The 24660-nt window shown below is 47.1% G+C and overlaps 1 protein-coding gene across 3 annotated transcripts in view; it reads right to left on the bottom strand.

Annotated features, from left to right (window-relative positions):
• Positions 1 to 2537: 2537 nt before the first annotated feature.
• Positions 2538 to 24660, bottom strand: part of pdzrn3b (PDZ domain containing RING finger 3b) — a 93492-nt gene continuing 71369 nt past the window's right edge. For 2 of the 3 annotated variants that reach the window (XM_035631901.2, XM_035631902.2), the window contains 7 exons: positions 10103 to 10350; positions 8657 to 8744; positions 6161 to 6259; positions 5913 to 5975; positions 5658 to 5759; positions 5307 to 5423; positions 2538 to 4963 (listed from right to left, as the gene is read on the bottom strand). In XM_035631901.2, coding sequence (XP_035487794.2) covers positions 3443 to 4963; positions 5307 to 5423; positions 5658 to 5759; positions 5913 to 5975; positions 6161 to 6259; positions 8657 to 8744; positions 10103 to 10350 — 2238 coding nt within the window. In that variant the 3' untranslated portion in view covers positions 2538 to 3442. Of the gene's footprint in view, positions 4964 to 5306; positions 5424 to 5657; positions 5760 to 5912; positions 5976 to 6160; positions 6260 to 8656; positions 8745 to 10102; positions 10351 to 21853; positions 22107 to 24660 lie in introns of those variants that run through there. The other variant, XM_035631903.2, reaches the window with a different exon arrangement.

The raw sequence follows: 24660 nt of genomic DNA on the forward strand, positions 1-24660 counted from the left end.
TAAAGGTCTGAGTTGTCCTTCTGATGGGCCTGAAAGGGCTAGTGAAATATGCTGTTAAGTTGAATCGTGGGAAATGTGGGATTGGGGGTTTTGGAGTATGAGCCATTTAAGGAGCAGAATATTTACAAATCTTGATCTTTTCAGCTTCATTTGATACCGTTCTTTTGTAAGTCTTTGACTTGCAGTCCCTCCGGGCTTATCAACGTGAAACACTAAATTGCCAATGTCCCTATAATTGGAGTGCGGAGGAGCGAGATGTGCTCTCAAAATTGAAAACAATGTATTTCTTTGACCAATCTCAAACTCGACAATGTCATATGATAAAGCTGACGACTAACATGATAGCTAACAAACGCTTATTTACACATCCAGCTGTGGTGGAGCAAAATGAACATTCGTTACCCTGCGTTACCCTGCGTGCTGGCATAGGCGTGCAAGCAGAGAACTGTTTTTACCCGTGTGTGTGTGTGTGTGTGTGTTTACAAAGTAACTCGACGATGCATTGGATGAATTTCATCCAAAATGGGCTACTTGCTCAACCATGACCGGGTTCTATTTAATACTGCTCAACTGTTTCCGGTCCGGCTCAACAATGGCACAGTTTCGTTAGCCGATCGGTAACAAGTTGTCCGCTGCAGACCTCTGCGTGAGAGGCGGCGAAATGATCCGTATGTTTACCAGCCGCTGTCTTCTCGCGTCGGTACGCCATTAAATTTCGTTGACACCGAATAAAAGTGGGACACGGCAGGGCTCTGAGTACTTTCATTTTCCTTCGTAGACTCGTGACAAAAATGAAATAGTGAGTAAACACAGCAGCGGTAAACCGACGAGCAGCATTATTTTGTACGTCACGAAGCCTAGTGCATGTAGTCCATTGGCGGGGGGTCGTCTCCAGATGATTCGGTGCTGATTGGTCAAAGGTCGAGTTGAATATCAAGACAATCTTGGCCTGGAAAACCACATTTCCAAAATGTCTCTGCAAATAATAAGACGGTGATCTGATATAGATCAAAAAATGATTCATGATCATATGATAAGACTAGAATGATACCCAGTAGAGTGCATACCACAGCGAAGGCCCAACACTCATAGGTATAAGTCCCGTTAATATGCCCGATATTTTCCATCAAGATCCATGATTCCCTGGGAAATTGGTGAAAATGTCAATAAACGCCCAATCTCAAAATGCAAATGAAAGTGATGGATCCTCCCCTCTGTGCAGATCCCATCTTAGTTTTAGTTTTTTGTGGAAATCTGTTCAGTCGTTCTTGTGTAATACTGCTAACAAACAAACAAAGAAGCAAACAGACAGGGGTGAAAACATCACCTCCGTGGTGGAGATAATAATGACGTCCGATCTACAATGTCAAAAAAGTGGCCTGATTGGGGTGTACACAGTGCCTGTGCAGGGTATTTGTGTTTGTCATTTGGAGTTGTGTTCCTGGCCACATTATGACTCTTAGTCCAGTGTTAAATCTCTTCTAGCTCCAAGTCCTGAAATGAATAATTGTTGTTTGCCGATCGCCGATTCACTAAATACCCACTGAATGAATGTTGCCCTAGTTGTTGCCCTAATTGCCTCATTAGAAAACAAAAGATGTGTTTTATGACGAACGTCATGGACATCAAGTGGAGACAGGGAGCTGCCTTTGTCCTCAGTCAAGATGCGCAACGCTGCTAATTGGAGGATCATATGGGACTACGGGTACGAGGTCCCTCTGACAGATGGTACGAGTCTTGAGTCAGATAAATAAACCATTAGCTCAGCAAGGAGACTTCGCCAATGCGAGGCAGCCTCATGCCATGTTCGCCCACAACCTCGGTGGCGACATGAAACCACGCTGCGCAGTGTCAGATCTCGGACGGGCCACTTTTCCTCGGCCGATGGAGAGCAGCGAGAGATGATGGACGGAAGCTACCGCCGCAGCATCCATGTGACGGGGAGGCACAGAAGACACGATATCTTTGTTGTCGGCCTTCAGCTGCGTCCGACCTGGACAGCAGGGATCTCTGCCGACTGGATTGTTTTCATGTCCGTGCCAGCCTGACATACTGGTACCTTAACATAAGAGCCTGGCATGAATCGCACACACAGTCAATACACCATCATTACCACAAGCGGGAATGAACACGAGTCGGATTCTGTGATTCCAATGTGTAAAATACACATCCTTAAATCCGCCAAGGAGGTTATGTGTTCAGATTTTACACGAAACTTGGCGGAAAGATTTGACATGGATGGATCCAGGATCATTTTTTGCTTTCACATTGCAAGAGAGGATGGTTTTTTTTTGTTTTTTTTTGATTTTGAACCGATTTCCCAGGGAATCGTTTGTGGATCCTGATGAAAATCAGGCATATTAAGGGGGACTTGTATCTATGAGTGTGTGCAATATGATGCGGCTTGATTGAGCCTTGGCGGAGGTATGTGCATGATGAGGAAAGCAAAGGGGCTTTTGTTACACAGAGTTAAACTCAATAGGCTTAAACATAGGGTACATTTGGATTCCTCTCAAAAATGACAAATCCCAACAACGTTTCAAAGCTCATCATATATAAAACAATAATTTATTATTTCTCTCATTTTACAAGACATCAAATTGTGAGGCTAACTACGGATTTGTTAAGCTGCAATTCAGTTCAAGTACATGAAACTGTCAGAAAGCAAAAGCGACTACAATGTGTTTTTTTTTAAACAGACATTTCAGTATCAACAAACGTGAGAAACATCTTTTCTCTAAACTGTACGTACAGACACAATGATATCACGCTATGTCGTCGTCCTCTTCGTCATGTCACAGAAGGTGAATCGCTGGTGGTATCAACTTTGGGAGATCAGCACCGATGGAGAGAAATTAAAAACTAAAAAAAAGTGGATTTGTTACAAAAATTTTATTTTTTTAAATTTACAAAAGTCCTTTTGAAAAGGATTATGTGTTCTACCTTGCAGGAAAATAGCACTGTTTCCATAAAAAGCAGTAAGTATGCATAACAGTAAAATACTGATAAGATATATATATATAGTACAAACAAAATAATGTAAAATTGTGTAAATGCTGGTTGTATTCTGTATGGCACGCGGTCTTTACACTATTCTGAAAACGTTCCAAAAAGTCAAATATCGTGTTTTTTGTTTTCCAAAACCATTCCAAAGAGCAAGCACAAAGGTAGAAAAAGGTTATTGAAAGAATCTGAAAAATGTTTTCAAAATCATCCTCACAGCCATGTTGAAGTCAACCCATCATCTACGGGACCTTCCCTTTCACCGCAGTGGTGGAACGTGTCCGTCCAGAAAAGGGCTTTCCTCATTTCCTATTTACAAAACGTTGCCACATTGAACGAGGCAGGAATCTCTACCCCAACTGGTAGTGTTCTATGTACAGTCCATCACACTCCGGTCCGTCCTCCTCCGGCTCGCCTGACACTGAGCTCAAAGCAGGACTTAGACTGTGGTCACAGACAGGATTGAGTTGTAAACCCTGGTGCCGTCCGGTGACTTGGTACCGTGGGTCAGAAGTTCCTGGATTGTCATCCAGTTGTCAAATATTTTCTTATTCCTCTTCTTCATCATCTTTTTGTGGCTGAGTTCGATGATGTTGGGCTCCTTTCTCTCCTCTGGGCTGCTCTGCTCCTTCAGACAGTCGGCTCGGCTCTGCTTCATGAACTCGCGGCGCTGTCTCTGCTCCTTGGCGCGAACGGCGTGCTGCTTCCTCTCCTCCTTGCTCCAGTAGCGGCCCATCTTCAGCTCGCTTATGGCGTCGTCGTCGGTGGTCATGCCGCTGCGCTCCTCGTGAATGCGGAGGGCGCGCTCCCTCAGCAGCTTGTCCCGGATAGGGCGCTTGGTGATGTAGCGGGTGCCGTCGCTGCGGATCTTCACCTTCCACTCCATCTTGGGCTCTAGGTCACTGGTGGTGATGGGGTCCCGGCACATGCTGACCAGGCTCATTTGGCTCTGGGCGTACTCCACAGCTGATTTCTGCTGGATCAGCTGCATGTAGCTCTGGTAGTGCTGGGCATGGGCGGGGATGTGAGCGTGCTTATAAGGCGAGTGTGGCTGGGAACAGCTCCGCCCCGCCTTACTGGACTCTCCCAACTTTCTCTCCTTGCTCTCTGCCTGCAGGGCCCCGTCTTGATCTTTGGAGGAGCCTCTGCTCCGGCTGGGGCCACAGGCTTCCTGGACAGGGGACAGGAGGGGCTTGATCATCCCGCCGTTGGAGCTGGTGGGGCCGGACGCCCCGGCCTGACCCTGGTTCTCTGCTCCTCTGCGGAGCGAGTTGTCAGGAGACAGCTCCAGCGTCAGAGGGGTGCTGCGGCAGCTCTCGCCAGTGTTGTAGGCACTGGAGCTGTCCTTGTCCGATTTCTCTGGCAGCTCTGTGATATCTGAGAGCTCGTGGCGGCGGGCATCGATGCTAGTGTTGTAGTTGCGGAAGCCGCTGTTGTGGAGCATCCAGGACTCGCGGCACTGCTCCCTCAGCTGCTGCATCTTGTGGGCACGGACGATATTCAGGCACTCCAGCTCGATGGTGCGCAGCTCCTCGTTGAGCAGCTCCAGCTCCTTGTCCACGCCCTCCTGGTCTTGACCTTCGGCCCCGCTGCCCTGGCAGTACAGGCCCTGAACGCCGCTGCTCCTCATCTGGCACTTCAGCTCCAGGAGTTCCCTGAAGCGCTCGCACTCGTCGGCCGGGATGCCCAGGAAGTCGGCGTCGGTGTAGTCAGCCGAGATGAACGACTCGCTGCCGAAGGGCAGGTCGGCGCTGCCCAGGGTGTCCTGGCTGTAGGTCAGCTTTCTGCAGCTGCCCAACGTGTTGGAGGCTGTGGTCTGGTCGTCACCGAGGTTCTCCTGCTCGGAGCTCTCGTCGTTCCGCGTACTTTCGTCCGTGCGCCCGACCCCGCTGTCCTTTTCGTGGTGGTTGGACAGCAGCGTGGCTGTGTCGGTGGTGCCTCCGTCCTCCTCGTGCTTCTTCTGCAAACACAGACGACAAATGGCTCAGAGATAGTGGTGCCTCCCAGTGAAATGGCTTTAAACAGTGTTAAACACGTCATTTAAAAGTCAAAGCAGTGGATTTTAGTGGTTTAACTACAAAAGACACTGATGTTACTTTTAAATCCACATGTCCCGTGCTCTAGTTTGTGTACATACATGTTTTTTTTTCTATAACAGCTGTTGTACTGTTCCGCAGAGCTGGCTTGGCCAGTATAACCTCTAAGATGGGCGTACTGTATGTGTTAGTAGAGATTGATATTGTCGGTTTGCTTCCAGAAACCGCATGCATGTGTGTGTGTGTGTGTGTGGGGGTGAGTTTTACCTGCTGAAGCATGCTGGCGGTGAACTGCATGGCCTGATGGTGCTGCTGCTCCAGCATGTCCATGTGGAGGTCATCCAGGAAGTCGTTCCTGTCGTCGTCCATCCAGCCCTCGTCCAGCTGAGACACAGTGGGGGGGGGGGGAGACGCCTCATTAGGTGCATATATTCATACGTCAAAAAGTGGAACATCTGCTACTGATAGTCCAACTCTGTTGGCATAGAAACATTATATACCCCGATCTTTGCTTCAAAAAGCCACCATATGAGTTTTTTCTTTTTTTCTCTTTTACATGAACTGCCTTGTTGTGATTAACCTTTACCGAGTTCATGCACATCATAACATCCAAATTACCTGGATCTCTGGTCTGGCCACCAGCAGGGAGATATTCTGGTTTCCCTCGCTGGTCAGCAGGGCGACAGCATCCTCCCGGTTCTGGATCTCAATACCATTGATCTTGTTGGACACACAAAGAATGACTTCAAAGAGTGACCTCTTTTTTTTCTTCCTCTTCTCTCTTTCAAGATGATTGATTGCAGTTGGTACTTTTACATTCATTCACAAGTTAGGTAGTGGGCCATTCAAAAAAGCGATTACAGAAATCCTTACCTGGATGATTTTGTCCCCTTCTCTAATCCTGCCATCCCTGGCAGCAATGCTGTTCGGATCAATCTAACGAAAGAAAACAGAGAATAGAGCAATAAGAGATAAAGATCAAACTCCATCTGTCATGACCCTTTACATTTTTGGGGGACAATACCTACATCGGTGCTTTACTGTTAACATCTTCACAGCTTGGCAGTCCCAGCAGTTTCTTTCTGGTTAAGAAAAATTGAGAGTTTCCCTGCACCGCATACCTCACTAATGTAGATCCCAGCCTCGTCCTCGTCATCAGTCCTGTAACAGATGGTCAAGCCGAGCTTCTCTTGGATACTGGCTCGGTACAAATCCACCTCCTGGTAAGACACAAATGCACAAGTTAATATCCCCGAGCATCTGAAAATATTTGGTTTTCTCTTTCAAATTTGAGAAGATAGCCCTTTTCTTTTTTTTTTATATCCCCGACAGATGGGAATTTATTCACTGTGTAATGGGATCGCAGAGCGACAGCGATCCATCAATCACTCTAATGAATCTTTCGGCCGGACTGGGGAAGAGGCCCCCGCTGACAGAATGAGAGATGATGCAGCCGACGGCAGGCGGGCAGAGTCCCGTCTCTCACTTGTCAGCACCTGTAATCTCACAGATACAGATAAAGATACGAGCCGTGCTGCTCCGTGAGGGCAGAGGACGGGCTCGGAGGCTTCATAAAAGAATGAGCTGCCCCCGATAAAAAAAAAAAGGTGTAGTTTGACATTTCGTAAAATTAGCTCTTTCTCTTTTTGTTGCAGAGTTTGATGAGCAAATTCAAAGCACTCCAAGTGTGTGTGTGTGTGTGTGTTACATGTGAAGCTAAAGCAAGTAACTAATTATCTTAGTGCAAAGATTCGACACAGGGGGAAACAGCTGGTACATGGTTCCGTTCAAACGAAACAAGCTTAAGTTTGCTTAAGTGGGAAATGGACAAGTTGGCGTTTAATGGGGTTAAAGGTCATAACCACTTACTACTTTCAAACTAGTGATTTAGATAATTAAATAACTAAATATCTGTAGCGCGGTCCAATCAAATGCCTAATGATACCATAACACTGTATAACAACTATATCAAATTTATCTTATTATTTTTTGTGTTACATTTATTTCTATCCATAAACATGGAAGTAGGAAGAAGTATACCACCTCTTCTATGGTTATGTGTGTGTGTTTGATTGAGTAGTATTCATACAGAATGAATTAGAATGAGAGAGAAATACACAGATATGATAACCTAACTGACATTATGTTAGCATGCAGCATTTTGTATTTCTAAAGGTATGTTTCGTATATTACCCAGTTTAGCTGGATTAGACATTTGTCAACCTCTTTCACTAATTTCTGCAAACTTACATTAAATTTGTCACTTGGCCTGCAGCGCCTGGGTGTATATATATTTTGGCGGAACACATCACAACACGTTTCCGCACCAACCCAACAAACTTAAATTAAAATACAGGCATCTGGTGGAATCCTCCACATACTCTCACAAAATGTCAATGGGTTTATGTTGACGTTTTAAAATATGGAACTTTCAGTGGATGGGACGCATGGAGCGAAAGAGCAGCTGCTCCTTAACATATTACTTTTCTCTCACTCTGTTACTTGTGCCCACAATCCTATCAATAAAGATCTATATGGGGGTGGGGGGTTAGTGTCGGCATTATCTTTTTGGTTTTTGTAATATTCATCAGTATGTTACTAATCATCAAAGCATTTAAATCAAAATGTTGATAAAAAAATGTTCATAAATTAAACCTCATTGATTTCTATGTAAAAATTTGTTTGTTTGGTGCAACTAGTTTTAAATTAGTGACACATACTTTTCATAGTTATAACTGGGCTTAGTTTGAAGTCACGGCACCTGGTTGCCTGGCAACTTTGCAGTGATCGCAAGATGCTAGGCTACTACAGACAGCCTATTTCTTTTCATGTCAAACTGTTCCATTACCCTGCTGAAAACAGCAACGACAAAGTATTTCACAGAATTAGCAAAAAAGCTACTGTATATGCTCAGCAATTATGAGCATAAAGATTTTTTATAAGACCGTCCCTCTTTAATTCTCAACTAGTAGTTCACCGATACAGACATACGATCATTTCTAATTTATTGTTTTGTGAACTAGAAACAGGCACTTTAAGTCTGTTTCTCTGCTGTGCATCTGCCATCAGCCGCCCTGAAACGCCACCTTTCGCCCCTGAGCATCATAGCCCCCTTCATGGATATAATTAATATCAAGCAGTAGATGGCTGGGGTTTACTGGGAGGGGGGTGCGGGGGATGGAGGAGGTCACTAGGGGAGCACGAGAGAGGCTTGATCGCGGGCCTCATCGCGGCATTGTTAGCGTGCATCATGAGATTCATCACTGCGGACCCATTATCTGTGCCATCTAATTATCCAGAGGGCCTCATCTCCAACGCCCCGCAGCCGGGGGGAAGACTTATTAGGCCCTGTCACTAATAAGTAATGATGTCACCGTTGTGCATCTGCTGGGACACACCAACAACTCTATTGCTTTCTGGCCAACATCTCAGTGTCTGTGTGCAGGTGGAGCTCTCCCATCAATAACCACAATGCATCAGGGCCTGTGGTCGCTAGCGAGGCCACTGGACTGGAGACGCAGAGGCGACCTCGGGTCTGCTTATGGACTAATAATGCTCTGCTGTCTGAATGTAGATCTTCACCGAGGAGACAGTGGCGGGGCGGGGATGATGTTTACCTCGTATTCCAGCTCCTCACGTTCGATGTCCTGCTGTATGCCCTCCAGGAAATCATTGGGGTCAAAGTATGCGTGTCCCGGAGGATGCCTGAGAAAAGAAAAGAGTGTAATTGTAAAAGAGGGAAATGCTGGTTTAACATTTACACATTAAAAAAATAAAGGAGACGACCAACACATTTGTCAATCGGGATTTAATTTGGCCCCAGAGTTTGAAAAAAAATTAATTGAGAATTAGAGAGGAAGTAATGAGAAGTCAATGTAGAAATCACTCTTTAAATCAGATGTATTGAAGCGAGGGCCGGAGGCTAATCACAAATTAACATGCTGCGTGATTAATTTGACTCAGAAATCAATTATAGAAATCATGATTATTCATTAAAGGGCAACTGCTGCCGCCACAAATTGTAAAGTGTGAAGCCAGACGCCGAGCTCCAAGGCCTGACACACACACACACACACACACACACACACACACACACACACACACACACACACACACACACACACACACACACACACACACACACACACACACACACACACACACACACACACACACACACACACACACACACACACACACACAGCGAGAGAGAGCCCCGCAGGAACTGTCATGTCCCGTAAGTGACAGGGACATTTTCCCTCCAGACTTCAGACACAGCCTGTGTGATCACAGCACTGTGGTCCAGGGAGGGAGATAAGGTGACACCGTCTTAATTAACTATGAGGGCGAAAGGTCTGATTGTGTCTGAGAGCAAAGGGACCTTTTCAACGTATCTGACACCTAAGATTTCCCTGTATCTTCTTATTTAAAGTGGACAAAAAAAACCTCCCAGGTTGAAACAACGTGCTTCATCTTTTTGGTAAATCAGCAACACTGAAACTGCTGTCTGCTTTCAGGTCTGTTAGACTTCATTGCTTTTCTCTTATGATGGTACATAGAGTTTTATAGTAAATATTATTTTCCACCGAGCAGATTGCCAGTTAAAGCCAGGCCATCTGCAGCTTATAGTGTCAGCAAACTCAGCCGTATCCTGACACTGGAGGAGTAAATGCAGCCCAGGTTAGCCTACAGTTTGTGGATGAAGAATTGGATGATGAGCTCAAAGTCAGCTCGTGGTATTGAGCTCAAGCGCGATTTCAAACTGACAAAAATGGAAGGGGCTGTGTTGGTGGGAGCATGCTGCTTCTGGAATGATGACATGTGCTCCTGGAAGGCTGGTTTTGGTAGTAGAACCATTTTTTTGTGATGCCAAAACACTGTAACAAAGCAGTGTAATACACTCAGATAGGATGTTACAGCTCCAAAAGCTATCGCAGGAACAGTCATTTTTTATCTTCCTGACTTGCGGGTCAAGGTCGCATCTTTTCTGTATGGAGTCAGTTTGTGCCCATTTCTACGCGGGGTTTCCCTCTGGAGCGTTGTTGAATCCAGTCGGTACTCACTCCTCTGTGAGCAGATACTCCTCCAGCTCCGTCATGGGGGGCGAAGCAGGGGGCAGCTTGGCGAGGGCCATGATGTGCTGGAGGGTGATGTCGGTCTGAGTGCTGGTGTCCGACACCTGGGCGTCGGCGCTGACCAGTTTGGGGTGGGGGGCCCGGCGCAGGACCTGCACCACGATGGGCTCCTTGGCGGTGCGGAAGGCCTCCACCGCCTGGTCGTGGGTGGCCTTGGACAGGTCCTTGCCATTGACCTGGAGGAAGGTGGAGAAGCAGAGGGGAACAATTAGACATTGTTTTAAATAAGAATTGTGTATCTCTTGTGGAACAGGAACAAATTCATTGCATATATGCAAAAGATGCAGCCTTCCCAACCCCCCCCCCCCCCCCCCCCTCATAGTGGATACTCATTACACCAAACTGGTGTAATCACTTTCACTGGTGATTAACAACTCAAATAAAGCACCGAGCCCACACAAACTTAGCGGTGATGTTCTGTTCTGAGGAATGACTCATTATCGCTTCAGCTTCTTTTACAGGGTCACAGTCGGGGCCGAGCAGAATAAGACCTCAATTAGCCGGCGTCTCTCTTTAATTAATCAAGGTCATTAGCCGAGGCCGCTCGGTGGAGCCCTCATTTAGCCGACTAATTTCTGAGTAGACGACAAATTTGACCTCCCGTCGGAGACAGTGGATGGGCCGCAGAGTGTTAACCTGAGAAGATTAATTTGAGCAAAGGGCCGCAGTGTGTCGCATGGAAGAGGCCAATTAAGCCTGGTTGAGGCACTTATGTTCCCTGTGTGCGCAGATGAAAGATGAGTCCTCTCAAGTCCCTGCTCTGCGTAGTATGTATCAGAGGATTCAAGGAGACCTAAAATGAAATAAAGGAGACGTGGGCCAAAATGTCAGGAGCATGTGTGCACAGATTGAATCTCAAAATTTCTCCTTTTCGGCCCCTCTCTCTCTTTCCACGCTGGGAAGAGAGAGAGGGAACGCTCAAAAACCCCCAAAGAAGCGGCAGCCAAATCAACTTTATTAACAGCCGCTCGCATCTATGTTGCATCTCGGGGCATCCCCACTGGCCTTTCGCCTCATCAGGATTTACAAAGAGCTGCTGGTCCGTGTTCAATCACCGCATCATACGGATGCTTTCGTTGGTTTGGTATTCCTGGATTTGTTGAGAGCTTTGATGGGATCTCAGCCCGGGGCTCTTCTCATTGCATGGGCTTGCTTACTTACCCCCCCCCCCCCCCCCCCCCCCCCAATCCTGCCCGTCCGCTGCACACACACAAATGCTCACAGCCTTCCAGGAATTAAACTACTTTCTAGCAAGAGTGCCGGATTCAGCGTTGCAGATCGCACATTTTTAGCGTCCCTTCTCACTCCTTCCGACATCCAACATCCATGCAAAGCCCATGTTTGACGATTCATTTTTCGGCCTCCGGGTGAGGCCGTCTCATTCGAATTCGTGCCACAGTTCGCAGACTGTCTGCACATCAAGAGTAGCGGCGATGGAAGACCGCCTCCAGGGTAATGGGGCGCAGCATATGTACAAAAACCTGACTTTGAGCCAGACGATGTAAAACCTGAGAACATATTTGTATAAAGGAATACATAAAGAAGCCAAAGGCAATGGGCTTGTGTCAGTGTGAGCGTGTGTGAGAGTGTGTGCTTGGACGAAGGACAAGGAAGGCTGGAAGAAGTGGGAACTTAATGCAGAAGTCAAATGAGGCTATGCGCCCACTAATAACCAGAGCAGATTAATGCTAATCCTGGGCCTGCAGTATAATTGGATCATCTCAGTGGACTCAAACTTCTTCCTATTCTACATCAAAACTTTGCCCCGAAAAGAAAAATTAGTAGCTCATCTATTCGCAGTTTGCTCCGAATAATTCGACACCGAGAAAGGCAAGTTCTCATATCGCGGAATAATAATGTGGAAATCCTCGCAAAAACAACCTTGAGACTTCAGACCAGCGGCCTCTGCTGTGAGGAAGAAATGGAAAACCGGCCCTGACTGAGAGCAGAAACCCAACCAAGACAAATAATATCCCTATCTAGAGGAGGCATCTTAATTCCCATTTGTTGTTGCTGCTGGAATCGGCAATACGGTCTTCCTGACATCGCACACGTCCTCACATCTTTCACCATCTCTGTTTCCCACAGCGCGCCGCGATGTTGCACATCAGCTGAGGAATACAGGCGCCTTTGTGCTTTCTTCTCCCAGCGTGCGGGCTCCAGCAGTCAAACCTGGTTGCCTGGAATCCCAGGGCTACTTGGAGGCAGTGAACCAGAGACAAAGCCTTTAGCCCCTGTCTTGTTGAGCCCATAGCATTCTGCCTCAGTGCTCTCAATGGAGGGAGGGGGGGGAGGGAGTCTCCTCCCAGCTTCGGCGGGGGTCCCGTGGCCCCCATTCACTGCGCTCACCTCTGACACGGAGCGGCCCTTTGCGGCACACTGAGAAAAAACACACAACACTCCCCCCCCCCCCGACACAATACACAATGCTTCAGCGCCGCCGAGCTCTCCAACTACGCCGCGTTAAGCCTGCGCCTTAACGCCACCGCAGATCGAAAGAGAGCGGAAAGAAGAAAGAAACGCGACTTTAACACTTTCATCCTGAATACGTCCTTCAACCAGGCCTGCCCTTGCGAATGCGAAACCCCCTCGAGGGCTGTTGTCCATGTTGACACAGCGCAGTGACGACTGACGGGCCGAAATGGCCGTCAACCGCCCCAAGAGGCGTCCCCTGTTAAATCCGTTTTAATGACAAGAGGACGGCAAAGGCCATATTTGAGGGTCGGTTGTGCCGGCGGCCGGTGAGGAATTTACGCAGCTGTGGCTTTGTTATTCACCGCCCATTTTCCTTTAATTAAAATGTCACATTTGACCTCCGGAGCAACAGCGGACTGCAGTGGGGACCACGAATCCCCACGCGCGAGTCGGTTAAGGCTCCTTCAGAGCAATTCGGAGATTTGGGCTTTCCTCCTCACGTGATAAGTTATGTCAGCCTTCAGCTCCGCTGGGTAATAATTAGGGGCAGCAGGGGTGACCGGTGCTGCGAGGCCCGACGCGGTATCATACCTGGAGACGCAAATCGAGCCCGATTGAGATGTTGATCTGGGAGCCGGTGTGTGTGTGTGTGTGTGTGTGTGTGTGTGTGTGTGTGAGATTGCTAACCATGCTGCCAACGATGCTTATCTGCCAGGCGGAGGGCTCAATCTCTTTCATTATTATTATTATTATTATATTATGGCTGATGGGCTCCGGCTGCCTCAGGTTTTCATGCATTATTTATCTATTTTATTATCTATTCAGGTAGTCTCACTGAAACTGAGCTTTCATATTCATGAAGACCCTGATTAACCCCCCCCCAAAACGAAAATATCTATAAATCAATCTAAAATTGAATTGAGTTCATGTTAGTTACAGTCGCCACGTTTGCCAAACGTTCTACTTAAAAGCCACAGTGGCTTTACAGTGGCTACTGCAGCAGATCTACTATTAGTTGCACAATTTTTTGAAACGCTAGCCAACAACATTGATGTTGTGACACATGCAACATCAATAATAACAACCGAAATGCATAACCTGTTAAAAATGTGACAGTCTGCAAACCCCCCCCCCCCCCACTATCGATAAAGTCACTGTGCCACCGTAACATAACCTCCAATTCTAATCGTTATCATTCAGAGCAGGGCTTCGCAGGATATTAAGTCAAGTCACAGACAGCGCTGTGTAACAGTAGTCTTTGATACGGCCGTTCAGTCACAGCGTAATCCTTTAATAAAGAGGAGAACATCATTACAGAGCCAGTGTTCTTGTTCCTCAGGGAAACGCGCTGAGGTGAACGGAGTGGAAACTCCGCCAGGCGGACCGGGGCCTTTTCAGAGCCGGGCCGAGGAGTGAAAAAAAAAGAAACCCGGGGAACTTCACTCTATAGTCAGACGTTTTTAAAGAGCCCCCGAGAGTGGGGGGGGCGGGGGGGGGGGGGGGCGCTCGCCTCCTCTTTCTGGTCCGATACACCCTCTTTAGAGGAATTCTTCAAGGTCTGTATTTTGGAACGGAGCGGAGAGCGCTGACGTGATAGACAGCATGAAGACTTGAAGGCTCATTTTTCCGGGAGGCCTGTATAGCGTTTGAGAGGCGGTCTGAATGTGGGTCATTCAACTTGAAAAAACACAGTTAATCCCCCTTTTATTTCACTTTGAAACCATTTTTATAAGAAGGCAAGGAAATTGGGGGACCAGCCAGCCGGTGAGTGCGTGTGTGTGTGTGTGTGTGTGGATATGAACTCTTTAAAGAGCGTATTTCAATTTGCACTAATTGTTCTTTTACCTGAGTAGAAAGAAAATCTCTGCGGGTGGGGGGGGGGGGGGGGGGTTGGGTATTGAAAACACTTAATGAAAGAGACATCGCCGTTAACTTTCACCTTAATCTGATTTAGACACGGGACGTTATGTTATCCAGGGCTGATCAATTAAGAATTCCAAAATCGCTTCCAGGACGCTTCGTGTCTGTCGTCGAAATTAGCAGGGAGCTGCTGAACTTTTGTACACTTCTGTAAAATATCTAATAGATGAGAAGATCTCCTTTCATTTAAAAATTCTTCAGCCTACCAGCAGCAAACTGTGACCATTCATGAAAAAAGACTAACTCCGAATTTTCCACCTTGATTTGAAAGCGGTTAATACTTCTCCTGGTCTCAGGAGGTGGAGTCGGTCGTCCCCTAACCCGAAGGTGGGCGGTTCGATCTGTAAACCTGCAAAGCGCTTTAATGTGGTCAATAAGACCAAGAAACGCGCCGCATAAATATAGTCCATATAGTATTGATTTTTTCCCACTCACACCCGGACAGGTCACCGGTCCATCGCAGTAACTGAGAAGATCTCGAATGAAAATATAACACGAGAGAGCCAACGCGCAGTGGGCCTTACATCATGAGCTGCTACAAACCAAACCCACCAAATAATCACAACAATCCCAACAAGCGAAAATCTTGTAGAGTCGGACACAATAAATGTGCCACGGCATCTTCACACAAAGTATGATTTTCAATAAATAAAAACACGGGGCGAGAACAGTGGCTGAATGATCGGCCTCAAAACTGCATTTAACAGTGGCTACATTTACACGGACAGCGCTAATCGACCCTATTCAGAATAAGACCTCGTTTCAATTATGATGTTCATTGTTGCATTGTTACACAGCCCAGTCAGGCAGTTGGTAACTGCTGTGGAAAAAGTCAAATAGCACGTTATAATGTGATTAAGACGCGCAAAAGGCTGTTCGCTCAAGCCCAGTTTGCTCCAGCAGCGATCGACAGCGCTGCACAGAGGCGCACTCCACTGGAAGAAGGGGAGGTCGGGGGAGCGGACATCAATCACACACACACACACACACACACACACACACACACACACAAAAGAAAACTCAAAGTATGACAAAGCCAGAACAAGGCACAAGGGAGAGCGCAGCTCCCTCCGTGCAGCTGACTCCCACAGCTAAGTCCTAAATCACGCTGCTACTGATGCAGAATGCCTGCGTGTCAAACACACCGCTGCCCTTTCTTACAGCTTGATAATGAGAGACGATCATCCTTTTACTCGTTCAAACGTGCCCCACACGTCGGAGCTCCTGGGCGACTGCTCGCAGACATGTTTTGTTCACGCACGCACGCACGCACGCACGCAAACGAAGCACTCGCTGTATGTGGCGCACGCACGCGCTCTTCATAATCCGCAAACTCTCGATCGTGGAACCGGATCCATGCGCCGCTGCACTTGTAAAACAGCTGACCGATGAGCGCTGCACTACTGCAAACCAACAAAAGGGGAACAAAAAAAAACCAATTTCTGACAAGAGCTGTTCAGGATGACATCATCCCTGATCTTGTGATGTCATCATCCCTGATCTTGTGATGTCATCATCCCTGATCTTGTGCTCCCCAGTGAAAAAAGATCGGAGGGCCTCGCCTGTGCAGCGCCCTGTAAAACAACATCTGCAACTTCAACATGGGTCAGAAATGTGCTGCCTTTTCAAAAAGAACTTTGCGCCAGCGAGCCTGCAATGCACTTTTAAATGTTATCTTCTCTGTGTCTGCTGTCCTGTCACTCACGCCCCTAATGATCAGTTATGGTTTGTCGTGAGGCTTGACAAGTATGTCTGATACAGTGACACTGATACTTCTCCACTGAGTGACATCTACATGTGGTACGAGTGGTTTCGTGGTAGACGTCACTTTACGTTGTGATATGGAACTACATTATGAGGAAAATGTCAATATGAAACGTTTTTAAAGCTGAAATAATTGGATGCGTCTGTCTAATCTAATTCAGTAATTTAAAATACCTGAAAAACGTTAAAGGTGCGGAAGCAACCAAAAGATTTTAAAGGCAGAGACACTGCATTTTAATATATGTAAGTATCTGAAAAATGTTAAGTAATGTAAAGAGTAGGGCTGCAGCTAACCATTAATTTCATTATCGATTAATCAATTAAAGTGGTGAAAAATGGCGATCGTGTTTCCCAAACACCAAGAAAATGTTTTGTTTTGTCCGCAAACCAAAGATGTTTAGTTTCCTGTCAAAGAGGAGCTTATATTTCAGAAAATATTCACATTTTCACAAAAAAAAGGCTTCCCCCCCCAATAAAACCTACTTAAACCGATTCATTTTGATTTAGTAGTTGATTATCAATCGATCAACTGTTGCAGCTCTAGTAAAGTGTACAGTAGGCCTGCTGTTGTGCCCTCTTGACCCGCTGGAGAAAGAAGAAGGTGTTACTCAATTACTAATGTTTGATCCAATTTATCTCTGCTGAAAAGTTGAATGTCTTTGACACGTCAACAACATGTTATGTTACCATCAGAGCTCACTGAGCTCATTTAGGTTGTTTGCCGACCATCTCGCTAAGCGCCAGTGATTCCTGATGTACAATGGATCTCGTAACGTCTCCGCTGCGGCTGTGATCCCTCTCCGTCATCTGCTCTGGACCGACAGTGAGTGCGCGGGCTCCCGGGAGCGCTCCCCTGTGGCCGCCCCGCCACCTGCTCCAGTGTTTAGCAGATGTGACGGCACACCGGTCTTAGCCGTTTATTAAAAAACAGACGCGGCGTCGGGGCTCCAGCGGGCGCGCTCGGCCCTGGAGACCCCTGCGCTGTCTCTGTGTGCAGTCTGTGTCGAGCCTCATTACAGGCGCTGGGACGAGCGGGAGCTGCATGCTTCTCCCTTTTTTTTGGGGCGGGGGGGGGGGGGCTTCTCTGATGACAGGGGAGTCTTACAGTATAGACCGAGGGGGTTGGGTGCTGGCTGGTGAGGAGCTCTCTTGTACAAATATTTACATCTCATCTTTCCGTCTGTCCGGGTCCAGGGGATGTCACACCGAGACCATCTGGCGCTGCGACGACATCTTAGCAGCCTTCAATCAGAAACACGGCTCATTAGGCAGTGGAACTCGTGAGGCGTGAGGCAGGGAAAAGTTCCGACGGGCTCATTTGTATAAACTTCTTAAGCTCGGGCGATTTCTGGTGTAAGATGTTGTTGTCCTGCAGGAAACGGAGAGAGAGAGAAGAGGAATCGACAGAACGACAGATAGAGAGAGAGAGAGAGAGAGAGAGCGCGGGAGGGAGCGCCGTCCGATCGGTTTCGCCGTTGGATCAGAGCCTCGGTGGGCAGCCTGTGTTGTTTTGAGCCGCAGCACGGCGCCACCGCCATTACAGAGCACTTCTGGAGAGATTAAGAGCCCTGGGACTGTCAAACAGAGTTTTTCCAAGGCCTCTACCTTCAAGTCCCTGACAAAAGCAGCTGGGCTTACATCTCCACATGGTGCTTACCTTCCGCTTTGAAGAAAAAGACCGAGGGGTTCACGGCTGTCAGAGGGGTCAAGTTTAAAAAGGGAGCACCGAGGCCCAGTGCAGCTCAGGCCTTAAATAATTACAGCGGAAAAAAAGGGAAAACACTTGTCTGGAACGCTGCGTTGGCTTTGTTTGACGGGCCTTAACGATGTTTGATCTCCAGTATGGCTCTATTTTGTGGTGTAAACAAAAAAAAAATTGCATTTGATTTTGAGAAATAGTGTACAGTATGCAGAGAGCGACACTCCTAGTTTCCTCTATCCGAGCCGACCCGCTGGGGCTACCAAGTCAACCGAGCGCTGGGAGTCATTCTGCCAGAACTGATAAAATGCCTGCAGGCAAAAAAACATAATAAAAAAAATTAAAGTGCGCAATCTGTTGCCTTTTCTGAAACCATATTTTTCATGCTTCCAACATGGGAGTTGGAGCTAAGGTGTTTAATGATCTGGAACGATTTCAGGTGTTCATGGATTATTAAGCTCTCGGAGAGATGAGGCGCAGGGCAGGGTGGGCGCCGCGCCCGGCTCTCTGATCAAGAGGATCCGCCTGTATCAGTAAGGAGAATGAAGACCTCGTATAGAATCCCGACAGAGGGACACGCTAAGGATGTGCTCGTGCCGACTTCATACATCCCTATCTACTGTAGCGTGGACACAGCCGCAGAACTCACTCGTTCAGTTTTGGCTTGAGTATGTGACCAAGCTCGTCACGATCACCTCAGCGACAATACATGTAATGGTTAGTGGTTGAGGAGCTCTTTGTCACAGATATATGACACATTGCCTCCCTGCCTGAGGAGCTGGTTTGGAGTCTTTCAGGCCCAAGTCAAGTCTCAAGTCTGTTAGAAACGTTGTCAAGTTGCAGGAGCCTGAGGAAAATGAGTCCGTTCCCAAATCCTCTTGAGGTAATTTAACACGAAAGTATTCCAGCTGACCGTGACCATTATTGCAGTAGCTGTACAGTAGCGGGGAAAAAAAGTCACCTCAATGCATTTCATTCTGTAAATAATAAAGGTATGCTTATACTATGCAAAGCAGTTACATATTTCAAATATTAGTGTCATACACAAACAAAATAAAAGTGTCTGAGTTGACAGCAGCGGGTGGCTGACGGTTCATATTACTTACACATTACAAGAGTGTAAGTGTATTCATAAGATTTATTCACAAGGATAGAATTGATGCAGGTGATGCGTAGGGATGCACCAATCTTTCCTCAAATTTAGAATATGTACACTTAACCGTGTGGGACTCGCTGCAAGCGTTTTGTGTAAGGGAACAAGGTGCCAGGAAAAAACCCTGTCACTCAGAAAAACCTGCCATGACTGACTGAACGAATCTGCTATCGTGGAAACGCGGATTTTTTTTATAATTGACATTGTTCAGGAGAGTGTGTCTGTGTGATGTGAATCAGTCACGTGCCCGTCTTGCGTACAGCGTCAGGGCTGGCACAAATCCACCGCATCAGATCAATACAGCCCTAGTTATTATAACAGCCGCTGAAGCCTTTACAAGGAACCTGCAGGACTTATGTATTTACATACGTGTACATGGCGAATCGCAGGTTCGGCCGGTCAAGTGTGAACTTGGCCATCATTAACCAGAGCTAGAGCCGGTAGTTAGAGGCTGTGGGTGAATATTTAATGATTAAACGTACACAAAGTGTGTCAGGGGGCTGGACGAGCTGCTCCACAATGCTCAATGTGTGCTGCCTCAGATTGATCATTGTGGTATCACTGGCCAAAGGCCATGGAAAACTCACTGTTTCTCATTAATCTGGGTAAATAGACATATGATCAAGCTTAGTATAAACATTCAGTCACTCGGAAATGATTAGACGCTGCCTGGGAACTTCACCAAATAAGTAAATTGAGCAATTCACTTTTTTTAACCCCCAATGGTTATCTTCCGCGAGCATAACCATTATCGGTCTTTGAAAGAGAATAACCAGAAATAATTACATGTGCAGTTTGTTATCTCTGCGGTCACGTGTTGACAAATCATTTGTGGAGCTCGGAGATCGGAGATTATCCGGTATAGCCGGCCACTGTATACAACGTGCGTTTGGAAGAGAAGGATCTGCCAGTCCAAGATAATTGACACGTACGATGACTCTGTGGCCAAAAGAGCAGGCAGGACAAAAGAAGTGACAGCCTTCTGCCAACAGACACCATGTTTTTGCTGTTAGTGGTCGGTCGGGGGCGAATCACTAACACCAAATCAAAGCCAAACTATTTGCAGGCACAATGACAGGCACCCCTGATAAGAGGGGGCATTTTTTTTGGGGGGGGGGGGGGGGTAGATAATGAGTGAGATCCACAGAGAGAGCTTGATCATTGCGTTCATTTAAACCGGCCACTAGCCACCCGGCCCCACTGTGCAGCAAATGGAGATGTAATTCGCTGCGACAGGAGGATAACACATAGGCCGGGGCCCATTATGGATGAAAATGATGGGGAGAAAAATGAAGAAGAGCATATTACAGAAAGCAGTCCACAAAGATGTCTGCCAGAGTGCTGCGCTCTCTGCTGTCTGACGGGTCGCTGTGTCCACTCATTAGACCGGACTGGCCCCTCGAGTCCAAACACTCCCAGGGATAAAGCGGCGGCCCCGATTGTGTCGTCTCGATTAGAGTCGACAACGCAGCGGAGCCTGAGAGGAACGGAGAATGGCAACATGCTGCAGGGTTTTGTTCTGGGGCACCACATGCCACTCACAGAGCGCATGATATAGCAACATTTTCTCCACTGAAAGAATACATAACAATTCAGCCGGCTAAATCTTTGACCTGACTTCCACATGAGACAGGTCCCTTTTTTTTTTTTTTTTATGTAACAACCTACTGTACACAGACGGATGGATTTGATCGCTGCAGAAGGTGGGTTCATACCGAGTTCATCTGAGGGCAGAGAGGATCCAGGCAGAAAGGTGGCTGATGGTTCAGCGATTTGAAATAATGAACAACATCTGGGGAAATTGGCTTCCAGGAAAAAAAATGTTTTAATTTGAAACATGAAACCATCAACAATTCTTTTTTCTTTTACTTTGAGCATCAGAACTGGAGAAACCAATGATTAGATTCTATTATTTATTAATCTATCAATCAGTTTTTCAATTCAATAAAAAAATTGTTTTAAATGCCAGCCACAGTCTCCCTCCATCCAAGCGGGTGTTTAGGTTTATAGTTTGTTTTTTTTGCCAACAGTCAAAAACTCCATAGATATTCAATTCCCAACCATATGAAAAAAAGAAAAGAAAAAAGCCGATCCTCACATTTGAGGAGCTGGAGTCAAGGGAAGTTTTAGTCAGCCAACTAATTGATAACTTGTGTTCAGCACTAACCAGGATTGTTTTAATGAAACTTAAATAAGAAACTGCCCCCGTCCTGGGCTCTCGTGTGAAAACAATCTTCACACATGTTAATGGTGCATCTGAAGAAGAAAAAAGTGCACAACAGGCAGAGGAGTGTTAAATATAAACTTTGGGGAAAACCATACCGGGGTTAAAGCTCGAAAAAAGCTGCGAGTCGGCATTCAGCTGACAATGAGGAGGTGGGCAGTGGTCGGCACACACCAGCAGACGCATAGAGAGAGCTGTCACCTCTTCGTCAGCCCCCCCCCCCCCACAGCCCCCTTCCCCTCCTTTAAGAACAGCGCGCCACCTCTCGCTGACCCCTGCGGCCAGAGTTCAGGCTGTTCAGCTGCAGGAGCTCCGGCCAAACTCTACTTCACTCATCTCCCAACCGGCCAGTGACAACAACCTTCCCCTCCCCGCCGCTGGAAGACTACATTTCAACAAGTCCAAAAAAAACAACCCCCCCCCCCACCATAAACGAGCGAGGAAAAAGCACAATAAAACAACTGAAAAAGTAAGTTGGCGAGTGTGTAAAACTCCCGGCAGTACCTGGCAGACTTCATAGAGTAGTTTATACTGCTCCTCAGGCTTCTGCAGGGTACAGAGGCTGCATCCCATGGTGGAGCAGATCACACCATCCAGGCTCTCCCCTCCGGCCACTCCAGCCAGCGAAGAGAGAGGAAGCCAGAGAGCGTCTTTTTTCCCCCTCTCCTCCTCTGAACTGCCTGCCTCAGTCAGCTCCGGTGTCTTTCTTCCACTGCCACACGACTGACTTTGGCTGACAGGACTGACGCCCCCCGCCCACCACCCCCAGCTTGTGGCTGTATCTCTGCGCTCAGCCTCTCTCTCTCTCTCTCTCTCTCTCTCTCTCTCTCTCTCTCTCTCACACACGCACTTCCCCCCCGACCCTCCTCGCCTCACATGCTCCCTCCCTATTGGTCATTCTCCAGCCTTCTGCCGAGGCTGGTGCTGAGGCTCAGCTATATATATATATACACCCCCCCCCCCATTCATGTTTATTAAGCAGCCGCTCATTGATTATTCATGCGGTGGCGGGGGGGCGACATCGTGCAAGATGAAGTCCTGTTAACTAATAAGCATCATTAGATCTACAGTGCAGAAAACAAGCTGCGTGACGAAAAGGGCTTCTCATTTCACGAGGACACGGACCCCCGGAAGCTTGTTTGTTAACAGCTCCCGACTATTAATTTGAAATCCAGCTCCGTTCGTCTGCGACAGCAGATTAAGCATTAAATATGTGATTGCATGCATCCAAACATGCTCTGCAGCTCCGTTACTGCATGCCCTTCCTGTGCCCCAGTTAAATTCGGCACTTTGTGACCTCTGGAAAACTAATCCGGCCGAAAAGAGACGCGGAGCATCCTCTCCTCGTGCGGCCCTCTCCACATACGCAGCCAGCAAAAACAAATAGGGCAGATAAATGTTTATGCCGGCCGTCCCCAGCGCGGCCGGACAAACTTTACCCAGCGGAGCATCCTGTGCAGAGCGACGACGCAGTCTGCTGCCATGTCTGTGTGCAGACAAAGGACGCGGCTCCGTAATTCCCGGTGTTTGCCGTGGTGCCGCACATCCAACCAGAGCTGCCGGTTACAATCTGTGGGTTTGCAGAGGTCAGAGAGAGAAAACTTTGTTCCGACAAGCGGGACAGTGTGACCAAGTGGCGATGTCACAGCAGCCCCCGAGTGCATGAATTCACCATGTGATGCTCCCATTCGTGATCCGATTGTTGTGAAATACAAAGGATTGCTTCACTTTTGTCCACACTGGATACCTGGATGGATTTCATGGCGGGGGGGGGGGGCTGGGTCTGCGGGGAGAACCCCTGACTTGCTGGTGATAGTGGTATTTCCTCCCGCCAGATGTGTCCACTGATCCCTATCTATCCGGCACCTCCGCAGCTCTGGATATTCTCCCCATTATTAGCGAGGCTCAAAGGTTTCCGAGTCAAATGTCAGGCGAATGTGATGTAAATTCTTTCAAATGCCACTGAAAACAAAATATGATGTCTGAGTAAAAGGTCAAGTAATAGAAAAACCAAATAAGTCAACTTAATGTGTAGCATTTCAAGCTGTACAGGTGGAAGTCAACAAAGGCTTCATATATATATATATATATATATATATATATATATATATATATATATATATATATGTGGAAGTCAACAAAGGCTTTATATATATAATTATTACAAACACTGTAATGATATTTGGTTAAATGCAGGTTTTGTGGAAAAATGTATGCACAAAAAAATGCACCTCGTGCTTCAGGCAAAGTTTGTTCGATTGTTCGATTACCTAATTTTCATTTCACGTAAAAACACTTGGGATAAGAATTTGGCTAATGAGATTTCATTTTCCCATTTAATCATTTAATCCACACTTGTATTCTGTCCAGCTGCTATTAACCGAGGGCTGTCTTCAGATAAATTCTCATCTTTTTCCCACAACCTTCGATGCACAGGATACTGGACGATAAAATTAAAAAATTTAAAAAAATGAAATAATAACATTTTTAAATGAACATCCTTGAGGCAGAAGAAGCGATTGGTGACAAAAAGTTGCCTCGGGGCAAGCTGCAAAGGTATCCGCGCGGACGCAACAGTCATTCGTAATCGCCGCGGGCTTTGCTTGTCTGGTTTTCGGGCTCAGACTTTCATCCATTGTAGCATGGAAAACTAATTCTGCGCTCACATTAGTGGAACTGTTGTGCCTGGGGCGGTGATCAGTGGAGAGTTTGAGTCGGCGCCCTTGCCCCGCTAATCTTTCTTTCACACTGAGATTATCCCATTCGCTCTAAGTCAAAGCGGAGACGGACCCTCAGATACGAACAGCTGCACTACAGGTTATGGCAGCTGTGGCGGGGAAAAAAACAAAACGTGTGTCAATGAATAATCGGCAGCAGTTGAAACACGGAGCAGAGAAGTCAACCTGTGGGACCGGTGTCTGCAAACTGTGTCATTGTATTCACAGATTGAATTTGGTCGTCGCTGATTACATTTTTTTGCTCTCGCAAGCGACAAGGCCTTTTCTCCTCTGTCCCATGTGGTGTGGTTTCATCTGTGGGTTCAGCAGACGCACGCACGCACGCACGCACACACACACACACACACACACACACACACACACACACACACACACACACACACACACACACACACACACACACACACACACACACACACACACACACACACACACACACACACACACACACACACACACACACACACACACACACTTCAGCTTTCATTCATTACTGGTCTCGGCAGAGGCTCCTATCTCACTGGGAGCAAGGCCAAGCAATAATAATGTAATGCAGCTTGTTATAATAAACAT

The sequence above is a fragment of the Scophthalmus maximus genome, chromosome 6, assembly GCF_022379125.1.
Source record: "Scophthalmus maximus strain ysfricsl-2021 chromosome 6, ASM2237912v1, whole genome shotgun sequence".
Classification (NCBI taxonomy): domain Eukaryota; kingdom Metazoa; phylum Chordata; class Actinopteri; order Pleuronectiformes; family Scophthalmidae; genus Scophthalmus; species Scophthalmus maximus.